At 47.3% G+C, this 12,276-nt stretch overlaps 1 protein-coding gene across 2 annotated transcripts; it reads left to right on the forward strand.

Moving 5' to 3' along the window:
• Positions 1-1,769: 1,769 nt before the first annotated feature.
• Positions 1,770-4,986, forward strand: LOC133901935 (uncharacterized). 2 transcript variants are annotated; one of them, XM_062343484.1, is made up of 4 exons: positions 1,770-2,223; positions 2,429-2,581; positions 3,460-3,681; positions 4,449-4,986. In XM_062343484.1, exons 1-4 carry the CDS (start codon positions 1,825-1,827, stop codon positions 4,515-4,517), a joined length of 843 nt encoding a protein of 280 aa, XP_062199468.1. In that variant the 5' UTR covers positions 1,770-1,824; the 3' UTR covers positions 4,518-4,986. The 2 variants fall into 2 exon arrangements, with proteins under 2 accessions (XP_062199468.1, XP_062199467.1); XM_062343483.1 differs by having other exon boundaries at positions 1,772-2,223; positions 3,460-3,665.
• The last annotated feature ends 7,290 nt before the right edge of the window (positions 4,987-12,276 follow it).

Raw genomic sequence — 12,276 nt, forward strand, 5'->3', positions numbered from 1 at the left:
ATAATTTTTTGCACTAAGTATACTTTAACTAATTATTCATCAAATTATATAAAGTTTGATTTTTAAAAAATAAAATGCGTCCTCTATTTTTGAATGGAGAGAATAAGCAGGTTGACGGTAGAATTGGTAGGAGATTCTGAGAAAGGAACTGATAACAGAAAGAGAAATTGGATTAATAGGGTGATCAATTTTGCCTGTTCATATGTCATATCTTTGAAGTTCTTGTTTATTTTTCTCTGTATTCTAGATTCGGGATTGTGGATCGTGGATCGTAGAAGTTTATTTTGAGTGGATTATGTATTATGCCATAATACAGACATATATTTGCAGAATTTACTTTTAAAATCTGATCGTTTGTTTGCAGAATTTATAACCCACAATACAGAGGCAAACAAATATAGCGTAACACCAACTATAACCTATATGGCAACTCATGCATGCAAACTCCTTGCCACACTTAGGGGTGACAGGTACACTTGTGGGTTTGAGTCCTCGCAGGTTTTACATCCGGAGAGTGTGGATTCAGGTTTTAAATCTCGCTCATGGGTCTGACGAGTAGCAAGGGACGCGGTAGAGGAAGCAAGGAGGAAGTTGTATTGGTCGACACATCGGGCATATCTGCTCGGACCGGGAGAAAGAGATGGAGGAAGGGAATGGATCAGTTGTCCACGAGGCGTGGATGGGGTACCAGGCCAGCTATCACACCCTCGACGACCGGTGAAGCAGAGGAAGCGCGTCGTGTCGGTGGTGGCGGGGATCAAGAGGAGGAGAAGGCACTATAGGTACCAAAGCCATACCAGTAGACCGAGAGGAGATAAACATAGCAGTAATTACTTTTTTAGAAAAGATGCAATTCGACTTTCAGTGGATGAAACCAAAGTTTTAATCTTTCGGTCGTTGGAAGCAAACATGCTGCTGCTCCAACATTTATGACATTCTTCTACTTTTCATCACTCCTGTGAGGAGTGTGTTGCGATATGTGTGCATATATTTCTTATGCAAGAAAATTGCACCATAGATAATTAGATATATGATGTTGTAAGGTAATTGTAAGTCCTTGAAGAAACTTAGCTGTTGTTTTGGTGTGAGAGAGAAGTTTAGAATTCAAATCTCTACTATGGAATTTAATTACGTCTTAATTAACTAGATTATTAGCTCTAATATTAAACATCACTTTAATTATAGAAGTATTTGGACATACTGGCGTTCGGAGATACCATCTAGAGTTGATCGGTGATGAGGAGATGCGTTGGTGTAGTGGACGCTGGGTAGTGAAGTACCTCGGTGAAGTCACAGCGATAGTGACCTTCATCTTATTCTCTGTGACTTCTTATGATCAGATTAGAAGATATGAGTGGAGATCAAGTCCGAGCGTGAGAATTATGATCACACGTTGCACACAACTCCTATTTTAGTTTTATAGCGTAATATATAGTGGGATTACAATCATTTGTTAATTGGGACTCTCGGTCAAAACTCTAGAAAGGGAAAAAACTTCCACTCTTTCTCAATTACATTAAGAATCACATCAATACATAAATCCGAGATGAATTCCAACTTCAGGAGTACACGAAGCAACGGGTGATGAGAGAGGAGATGGCCACACCTGCAAATGTCCGCACCACCGGTTCTCCTGCCCTCCGCACCATTTCTTTCCTCACTCGCTTCCCGCGAAAAAAAAAATCTACAACGCCTGGGCCCACATGTCATTCACTCCAGTGCCGTGGCCGCTGCTCCATTCCAAAGCTACTGTATTTAACTGACGCAGAAAATAAAAACAGGAAATTTTTTCCTTTCACTTTGCCCCTTCTCCTCTTCCCGGCGATGGCCGCCGGCCTCCTCCTCGGCGACGCCACCGCCCCGGGGGCACACCTCGCCGTCCGCCGCCGGCCGCCGCACCTCTACCTCCGCAACTGGGCCCCCAAGCCCCTGGGGCGGCCGCTCGAGCTCGGCGTGGCCGCTTGTCTTTCAAGGAATCCCCGCCGTGGCCTCGTGGCCAGGTTCGCGGCCTCCGCTTCGGGCGGCGGAGATGAGCCCGGGGAGCTGTCGGAGGACGAGGCGCAGAGGAAGTGGGAGGCGGAGATGTCGCGGCGGCTGAAGGAGGCCGAGGAGATGGAGGAGCTGGAGCGCACGGCCGAGCAGCTGCAGAGGCAGGCCGCCGCCGAGGCCCCCGAGGAGTCGGAGGAGGAGAAGCGCGAGCGCGTCCGCCGCGAGCTTCAGAAGGTCCTGCTCTCGATGTAACCTCAGTGCTTAGCTTTGCCTTCCAAACTAACAGCTTGTTTGCCGCTCGCTGCACAACTAGCTTGCTAGACATGCTAACCATTTGTCTTCTTAACCAAACGCAAATACGAATTTAACATGTTCTATAACTATCATCTGTCGTAAACCAGTCTTGTTTTAACATTTTTGTGTTTCGTGGGGTTTGCAGGTGGCGAAGGAGCAGGCAGAAAGGAGGGCGACTGCGAAGCAAATGTTTGAATTGGGGCAAAAGGCGTACGGGAGAGGATTGTATGGTCGTTCAATTGAATTCTTGGAGGCTGCACTCACTATCATACGCCCCTCCTCGCTCCTTGGTGGTGAGGTAATATATCGTCACCCGTCTTATGTGATTAGTATCCATGTGTATGTTTTGTGTACTCGTATGCCAAATGACCGTTTCAGTGAGTTGCATTGAGCTAGAAACAATATGGATGTAAGGTACTATACCTTACTATCACTGCCTGTGCCTTGTGACCAAGTATATTCTATCTACATGAATGCAGTAACATTGGATGTATGTGTGTCTCAGCTTGTTAGCTTTCGCTGTTTGCTGAATGGTCATTCTAGTGAGTTAAGCCAGAATGAAACCATGCCACTGTAAGAAAAAGGAGGTACCTAGTTTGTGAAACGATGTGCAGTCCACATATTCTTAAGGTTCATGAGCCCTGAATCATTGTAGCGTTACTCCTGTAAACTCATAGATAGACGAGTTCCTCAATTCCCTAAAATATAGTACAGGACACCTGTTTGTTATGTTTCCTAACAGGTAGTTTATTGGGTGAGCCTGATCATAGAGATCATCAAATCAAATTAGTTGCTTTTGGGAACCAGAAAGATTCCTACAGTTGGAATCACAATGCTTTATTTGTTCAATACACTGATACAGTGGATATGGATGGCGGAAACATGTGGCCGTTTGGAGTAATTTACTGGCATTTTGAGGGCCCTGTGGATAGGCAAGTTATAATTAAGTGGACTTTGTAGTTGATAGTAGTTGCTATATGTGGTTGTCAGCTTGTTTTCACCAGAACCATGGCTGTATCCTGGGTTCCTAACCTATGAGCTGGCAAGTTTTTTCAGTTTTTCACAATGAGAAGTGCAAACGTCTTTATAGTGGGGTATGGCATTGGAATTGTTGGACATGTATTTCACCAAGTGAGCCTCACACTGTAAACTATTGCCGACTGTTGCCCTCTCCAGATCCAAATTTGGCTTGCGATGGCATATGAGGCCAATAGACGGCACAAGGATTGCATTGCATTGTACAAAGAATTGGAGAGTAGCCACCCCATGATCAACATCAGGCGGCAGGCAGCTGAACTCAGATACATTTTAGAGTCACCCAAGTTGAAGATATCAAATGACGAGGTGGTCTCAATACCACAAATTGGGAGCAGCTGGGATTGGTTAGTTATCTATCTGGTACCGTGCTATTTACCTTCACCGTCTATCTAGGGAATTTAATTTCTGTGTACGTGGCATTTATTTTAGTTTGTTGGCACCTTTTATTATTCTACCAAAATATTGAAGTAGTAAACTGAAAAATCTTTGTTTTATGTTCACCTTTGGGTGAATGAACTTTGTCGGTTGCAAAAAGTGAAGTACATATATGCTTTAGAAGCAGAAGTCATGTCAAGCCTTAAAGCACTTTCTTCTTTCAAATTAGCAACCTTTCAACTATATGGCACTTGCTATCCGCTTGGAATCTCAGTTGTAATGCTATGGTGTTCGTTCCTATGCTATTCTCTTTTGACTGAAGGGTGATTCCTTCAACAAGTGTAACTAATGGCTAATTTTTGTTTCGTTGTTTATTTGAACCTGCATTGGGACTAATGGTTTTTGCACTTACAATCAAAAGTTTGAGACCTACCTTTCCATTAAGAAGAGTTAACTACTTAGCATATGCAAATGCTTGTTTATCTTGGTTGACATCACTGTAGCTACTATACATCCTAGAATCAGTAACCTTTTTTTTCTACCCCTGTTTTAAGTACTTAAACTGGAGATTATTACCACCATGATAAACAGTTTGCAAGCATCCTCCTCCTCCTCCTCCACAGGTAGGCTTTTGCAGTTTTGGATGATACTGCTTTATGCCCCTATCATTCTATTTCAAATAAAATGGACACTGCTTCACTTCTCATTCATATATGTTACTATAACATGGTGTCTGTTATCATGCGAACCAGGTATGCTGGAACATGGAGCGACAAAATCAAGGATCAAGAGGACAAGAAAAGAATTATGGCTGCTGCTAGCAACCAAGTTCAACCGTCTTCAAACATCTTTGGAAACTTCTCTTTCTTGCGACCACCAAGTGAATGGAAAAAGAGCGCCTGGGTGATTGTTACTTTATGGATCCTTTTGATAGGAACAGCGATCTATCTGCAAAGATGAAGAACTCTCGTGGTTCTGGGACAAAGCATTCGCATCTTCACTATACGGTGATCCAATGTACACCAAAATACAGAGATGCTGCGATATGACCTGGTCTCAGAGTGCTCCAAGACAATAGATCCTGGTGGATTGCATTTGTTATTTTAGTTGTGCTATCCAAGAATGCATCGTATTCTCTTCTGCGCTGACACGGGCCAGATTTGTCATCAAGTTTTTTTTTTTTTTTTTTGGCCGCAATGTAAATACTAACTTGCAATGCAAGCAGATGCTAACTGATCCTATATTGGTTTCCACATTCAGATTAAAATATGTTGCGATGGGTTACTACCTTTTGTTTTTGTGTGTGGAAATGGAGAGGGGTATCTTACTACTAATACCAGTCGCCTGGGAGTGACTTCTGATAGCTGAATGAAGTGCTGCTTGTTGCATCTTAGAACTGTATCGGTTTGGTACGGTAGGTCGGGTACTTGTGAGAGCCTGCAAGAATACTGTAGCGGAAATGCTGTAGTATTGGATCTGGTCCTTTCATCTAACATCAGATGGTTCAGAATCATCCAAAGTCAGCCTTCTCTATTGTCCTCTGCCCTTTAGCCCTTTACCTCCGAAATGACAAAGTCGGAGGATCTTAATCCGTGCCTGCTGCATTTGTTCAAGCTCTGGTGGCAGTCTTTTGTCTTTGATTGCCACATCGTTGTAGGGTTCTGCCGCATGAACATGATGTTCTATTGCAGGTGTGCAGAAGCGAGGGAGGATCGATGAGCAGCAGAGGAAGGCCCGGTACCGTCTGATACCATGAATCAGAGCCCAACACAATTGTGTATTGGTCTCTGGTATTGATATATACATGTACAACAAGAGGTTTGCTGCCTCTATGTTGGGACCCCATATTTGGATCTCACTGTATATCTTGTATTAGTTCATGAATTAGTAGTTGATACACACATTCTAACATAATTAAATATTATAGACATACTACGAATAAAATGTCTGAAATGGAGGCTCACATATTATATTGCATCACAGAGTCAACTATAGTTTTTTCAAGCGTAATAGAGTTTTACCATGCAGTGAAAACTTAGGGCGTAGATCCAAGCCCTACATGCAACTTAGGTGCGGAGGAAACCTAACTTCCTTATTCTTCATCTTTTCCTGCATGTGGATAGAGGTCCTCTCTGTTTTGTTTGTTTGCATTAAGCAAGTATGAGTACAACTACCATCCTATACCAAATCGAAGGGTTATTCTTTCATACGGCCATGCCGCCATCTATCATCATGACTCTCATAACTAACACCATTACTGTCGGAGGATGAACTCCTGTCGCAGGGATCCCGAGAGACCCCTTTTTAAAGATTCGGCCGGGGGGATGATCCTGAACGAGCTCGTCGGGGAAATAAATGGAAACGGAAATAAATGCAACGGCTGGTGGTGGGGGATGATCGACCTAGTGCAAAAAAGAGATAGATGCACCGGGGTTTAGACAGGTTCGGGCCGCACGGGGGCGTAACACCCTACTCATGTGTGAGTGCAATATCTTTCCTTGAAGGGAATTCTTCAAGGATGTGTCTGGTTACAAGGGTGTGTTGTCTACAGAGAGCTTGAGGCTCCCGTGTTCTAGCTCTGCTCGAACTTGTTTGTGATGTTCTTCGTTTCTTGATCTGGGCTTGGCTTAGTGAACTGGACTTCTGCTAGACTTCGCCTTTCTTCGCCTGAACTTTTCGTCCAAACTTTTGCGTCTGAACTTTTTTCGGTATCATCCTTGTGTTCTCCATCCTTTCCTTTTATACACACGCCGACCTCGACTTATCCTGAATGGGAAAGAGGGGGCGCGAGTGCCAAGGCGCCACGGGGAAAGGCGTCATCATTCCGTTTTGGCGAAGTGACAGGGGCGGTGGAAAAATGCGGCGCGTATCCGACCACCCGCCACTGTGGACGTCCTCCGGCGCCATTGAGAGGGCCCACCGGGCAGCCATAGAGGCGCCCGGTGCGCCCACCCTGTCTTGTTCTTCTGTCAGGGCAGGGTGGCAGGCGGAACGCTTCGATCCTGGCAACGTTATCCCGAGACACCCGGATGATACGGGACGCGACCCGTGCAATTAATGGACCCACGCCCCCCTGCCAAAGCATGGCAGGGTCTGACACTAGGGCGTGGGCAGCTGAGAATGTCAGGATGTCCGGATGTCAGGCCGCGCGTGCCTATTAAATGCGGCATTGGACCTTTGACTGGCTGACACCCCGCTGACGGGACCCTTCGGGTCGTCGGGCGATCTTGCGCGAACCTTCGGGGAACCAAGTGCTCGGGGTCTGCCACGTGCAACCCCGAGCACTCTCTCCCGAGCACTCTTGTAGGACCCTTCGGGGAACCGAGTCCTCGGGGGCTGCCACGTGCAGCCCCGAGCACTCTCTCCCGAGTACTTGGGCAGATCCTTCGGGGAACCGAGTCCTCGGGGGCTGCCACGTGCAGCCCCGAGCACTCTCTCCCGAGCACTTCGGCAGATCCTTCGGGGAACCGAGTCCTCGGGGGCTGCTACGTGCAGCCCCGAGCACTCTCTCCCGAGCACTTTGGTAGGACCTTCGGGGAACCGAGTCCTCGGGGGCTGCCACGTGCAGCCCCGAGCACTCTCTCCCGAGCACTTTGGCTGTTCGAACCATCAGGGGACTATGGTACTCGGGGGTGAGTGGGAACCCTTCCGAGCACTTTCTTCCCGGTACTTGGAATCTGCGGGTCATCGGGGAACTGGGGTGCTCGGGGACCAGAGGCTGTGGCCCCGAGCACCTTCTCCCGGAACTTAGATTCTTCTCATCCTGCAGGGGGGACCTCGCGGGATGGTGACACGTGGTGGACGGCCGGCCTGGTCTCGGGACTCAGGGACCCCTGGTTCCTGATACACCGACAATTACCATACCAAGGGTCTCTCCCCTCCACTCCAGCATTTACTAGGGTTAACACCCTCACCATCTCACCACACTTGACTAGACTCGATGATAGCGCATCTGCCTAGACTCTCACCAATTCCTAATTTGAAATAATCCTAAGTCTATATCCCTGAAGGTTCACGTGGCTCGTTCCCGACTGTGAGCATGACTATGCGAATAGTTTTCACTTTGCAGAGGTTGTGCACTTTACCCACCGGACATGAACTTCTCTCTGGTGGTACACTCGACACAAAGAGTGCACCGAGGTGTCATGGCAAGGCCTTTAAAAAACGTCATTCCAGTTCTAACTCCACGCCTACTAGTTTTCACCAATGGTAGTACGTGATTTCCAGTCTAGGCGTCCCCGCAGGACTACCACAACTAGTGGAAGCCCTTTTGCGCACCAGTTAGAGCCTTGACCTTGCCTCGCAAGAGCGCACTCTTGCTAGCCGATACTCTAGACTCTATCAAAACATCGCTGACTAGCGCTCTAGCCCAACGACTCTCCCTAGAATTTTCGGATTTAGCCCTTTGTCGGAGGGTTAACTCCTATCGCAGGGATCCTGAGGGACCTCTTTTTGAGATTCGGCCGGGGGATGATTCTGAATATGTTTGCTGGAGAAATAAATGAGTATGAATGCATTGGCTGGTGGTGATGGAATGATCTAATGCAGAATGCAGTAAATGCACTGGAGAGATTTTTAGATAGGTTCAGGCCGCACTGAGCGTAATATCTTACTCCTGTGTGGATGCTATAAATGCCCTGTGAATGTCTCTCAGGAATATGCTGGGTACAAGAATGTCTGTCTATCCTAGAGCTTCGGGCTCCTTGTTCTTGGTGGTCTCGGCTTCTATGCTTGTACGAAAGTGTTCTTCGATCTCTGAGCAAGTGTCTGAGAGTTCGGGCGTTCCTCTGTTCGCTTATTCACCTTCGATTCGTGCCTGTCGGCTGCCTTAAATACCCGCTGGCGATAGCGTGCCCCGAAAGGGAGCGTACGAGTTCCAAGGCGTCATAAATGGAAAGGGAGTCATCATGGCCTCTGCGCGAAGTTACAGGGGGTTGAAAACGCGCCCCCCGCCCAGTCTTCGGTCGTCATAATGGCGCTGGCAACGGGTGCCGTGGAGAGGGCTCACTGGGCAGCCGCAGAGCGGCCCAGCATGCCCGTTCGGTCTTGTACGCCTGCCACAGTAGGGCGGCAGATAGGGCGCCTCGGGCCTCGCGACGCTACCCCGAGGCGCGCCGGATGACGCGGGATGGGACCCGTGCATTAAATGTCGCCACACCCTTCTGCCAGAATATGGCAGGGACTGACACCAAGCGTGGCGGGAGCAATTGGAGGTGACAGGCTACGCGTGTTCTTAAATGCGGCATCGGGCCTTTCATAGGCTGACACCTCACCGCTGGGCCCCTGTGGGGGCCACCGACGAAGGACGTCTTGGGCCGTCGGGGAACCGAGTGCTCGGGGGTCACTGTTCACCTCCCCGAGCACTCTCTCCCGAAAATACCCTCTCTTGGTCCTCGGGGAACCAAGTGCTCGGGGGTCGCTGCTCGCGGCCCCGAGCACTCTCTCCCGAAACTACCTTCCTTGGGTCCTCGGGTACTTGAGTGCCCGGGGGGTCACTGTTCGCAGCCCTGGGCACACCCTTCCCGGTACTCGGCTCTCCTGGTCGTCGGGGGACTTAGGTGCTCGGGGGTCCCTGTTTACCTCCCCGAGCACTTTCTTCTCGGTCACTTAGTCTTCGCAGATCATCGGGGAACCCGGGTACTCAGGGACCACTATTTGTGGCTCCGAGCGCCCTCTCCCGGGACTTAATCTTTTTCGTACCTCACGGAGATGAACCCCGCGGAAGGTGCCACGTGGCGGATTGCTAGCCTGGCCTTGGGATTCGGGGACCCCTGGTTCCTGATTCACCGACACCAGTAGTCCTCGTCGCAGCTGCACAATAGAGACAGACCAAAAGACACACTGGCTTGTATCATTAAGTGGTTGTAGGGGGTCCAGACCACATCCTTTGGATGCAGACAGTCGAATTGCGACCTAAAAAGATCGTACGCGCTGTGGGCCTGCTCGTGCGCCCAATACAGCTGTGGAGAAAAATAGCAAGAAACCAGAATTAAAACATGTGGCAAGTGAAGCTGAACTATATTTCACACGTACCTGATGTCGAGACCACAACGAGCCCATGGTGTGACTGTCCTCCTCGGGTTCCCTGTACCATTCCTCAGGGTATGGGGACTGGTCCACAATGGGTCACCCAATCGTGAATCGCTCGTACGACCATAACTATAGCAGGAGTGAGTACCTAGCAAATGTGGGTTGTGGCTCCTTTTTCGTACACGTGTCGCACAAGGCTCGATACGTTGCCGCCAGGACAGCGGAGGCCCAGCTCAACAAGGGGACATCATCGGGCTTTGCATCTGTGATCCCGCTCATGTACGGAACAAGGGTCCTCGACACCAAGTGGTCTTGACCCCTGGTGAACATAACCCAGTCGAACAACTAAAGTAGGTAGACCTCCAAGTGCCTCGAGACTAAGTACACACTGGCGTCCGGGTGGATGTATGCAGACTTGAAGTAATGCAAATGATGATGAGTAAAATATCTTTGAAATCGTAAAGTAAATAGTAAGGTAAATTGCAAGTTACCTGGAACTAGAGGATCCACTTCTTCGTGGGCCCTCGCGGATCCGACAAGAACTCGGACATGTAGACAGGTGCGTCGTCCGTCCACTGAACAGGGGCAAACAACTGGTGCATGACATTCATCCAGTCTGCATCCACGTCAATGACTCCAACGGCGGCTCAGGCGCAAGGTAAGCCTAATAGGTAAGCTACGTCCTGCAACATCGGAGCCATCTCGCCGCAGGGGAGGTGAAAAGTGTGGGTCTTAGGCCTCCACCGGTCGACCAGTGCAGTGATCAATGAGCGGTTGAAATAGAATCGCCTCGTCGCTACCTTAGGGTTCTCTGTCGCTCGGACCTCCACCAAACGACACAACGGTAGGAGTCCAAATGTTGCCAACCCGAACCTTTTGAAATACTAAGTGAATGTAGAGCAAGCAATAAATAAATAAATCATACACATACGTAGCTAATCCGTGACATACCGGTGCTTCCAACGATCGTCGATTGTAAATAGCTCCGCGGGGCCACATGGTCCAAAAACTCCTAACTCCGTCTGGTGAACGACATGCAAGAAGTTGCGGTGCTTCTTATTCACTGCAGGGTCAAGAAGCTTGGGAGTCGGTGTGTGCGTCATATGTGCATTGAAACCAAATATAAACAGTCTGTTACATGAAAATATACACACAATTCGTGATGACTATCCTATCATGTTGGAATTGATCTTTATAATATACTACAAAAGACATCATATTCTACTTTTCTAAACCCTAGGTCTCATATAATATAACTGCTGTTATGTCACTAAACCCTAGACCTAGTGATACTTTAGTTACTAATAAAAATATAAGTCTAGAAAATTTATCGAAAATTGAGATCCAAAATTTGCAGATAAAAAACAATATGACTTCACTGTGCTGCCTCCCTCTCCTCTCCTTCCCATCTTTTTCTTTTTTTAGATTTAAATGGCTATTTTGACTGATTTTCAGTCTTTTCATACTATGAGGGTAGTTGAGGTGAGCAGGTACGGGGGGCTAACCGCTCCTTGAGAGCGTGGTAATGGGGCTATCTGTCCTCTCAGTGAGTGGTAGGAGACGGTACGACCGATGGGACGGGGGTGGACCCTACCTACCTTCTGAGAGGATGGTAAGAGGTGGCGTTGCCACTGTGATATCATTACCGCCCTGTAAAAGATGCCACTGTAGCAGGTCTAGCCCTACTTGTCGGATGAACAGTACCCACCATTTTTTCTAATTTTTCTCCTTTCCTCTCTCTATTTGGACAGTAGGGTTGCCGTGCTCTAAAATTCATAAAACGTTTTTTTATAGGGTCTATAATTCATGATAAATCTTTTTTTTAAAAAAAAAATCACCTCAATACCCTTGTAGGTTTCAAAAAGTTTTGTGAATTTTAGATGAATTCTGTAGGGTGGTAGTCCATATAGAAAAAGTTTTCTGTAGGGTCTATAATTCATGGTGAATCTATTTTTTTTTAAAAAAAATCATCTCAATATTCTCAAATGTGAATCTTTTCATCCGAGATATATTTATTTAATTATTTATATTAAAAAATATAAAAATAAAAACTCCGTTTGCAGTAACAAAGAGGCCAAAGAGGCACAAGCGGCCTCCCATTAACTGTGGAGGGTCCTGTTGCAAGGGTATTTAACTATTTATCATTTTAATCAGTTGAGTAATAATAGATTTATTATTTGATCTACTATCAATGATTTAGGTGACCTTATATGTTAATAAAAGATTAAATTGGAACACGATAAGAGTGGTATGTAGTAAATAATCTGTTGTACGGTTATCAACCGGGATTCGTACTGCGTTCAACCCTTGCGATGAAACAATACTATGGTGATCCATAGTGCTGCCCCAGACACTCCTTCGCTGTGTTGATTGGAATCACTAGTTAGCCAACTTCCAGCCTCCCACGAGCAGAGCAACCCAATCAAGCCAGCCGGGGTGACCAGGCTCGAGCTCGATGCGTAGTGAAGAATGTACCACTAGATCGATGTGCAAACCACAAAACAACAAGAGTTGAGGTACTTTCTTGCAACTTGTAGCTGCAGTTTCCTG

Source organism: Phragmites australis, chromosome 20, assembly GCF_958298935.1.
Source record: "Phragmites australis chromosome 20, lpPhrAust1.1, whole genome shotgun sequence".
In the NCBI taxonomy this organism is placed as follows: Eukaryota; Viridiplantae; Streptophyta; class Magnoliopsida; order Poales; family Poaceae; genus Phragmites; species Phragmites australis.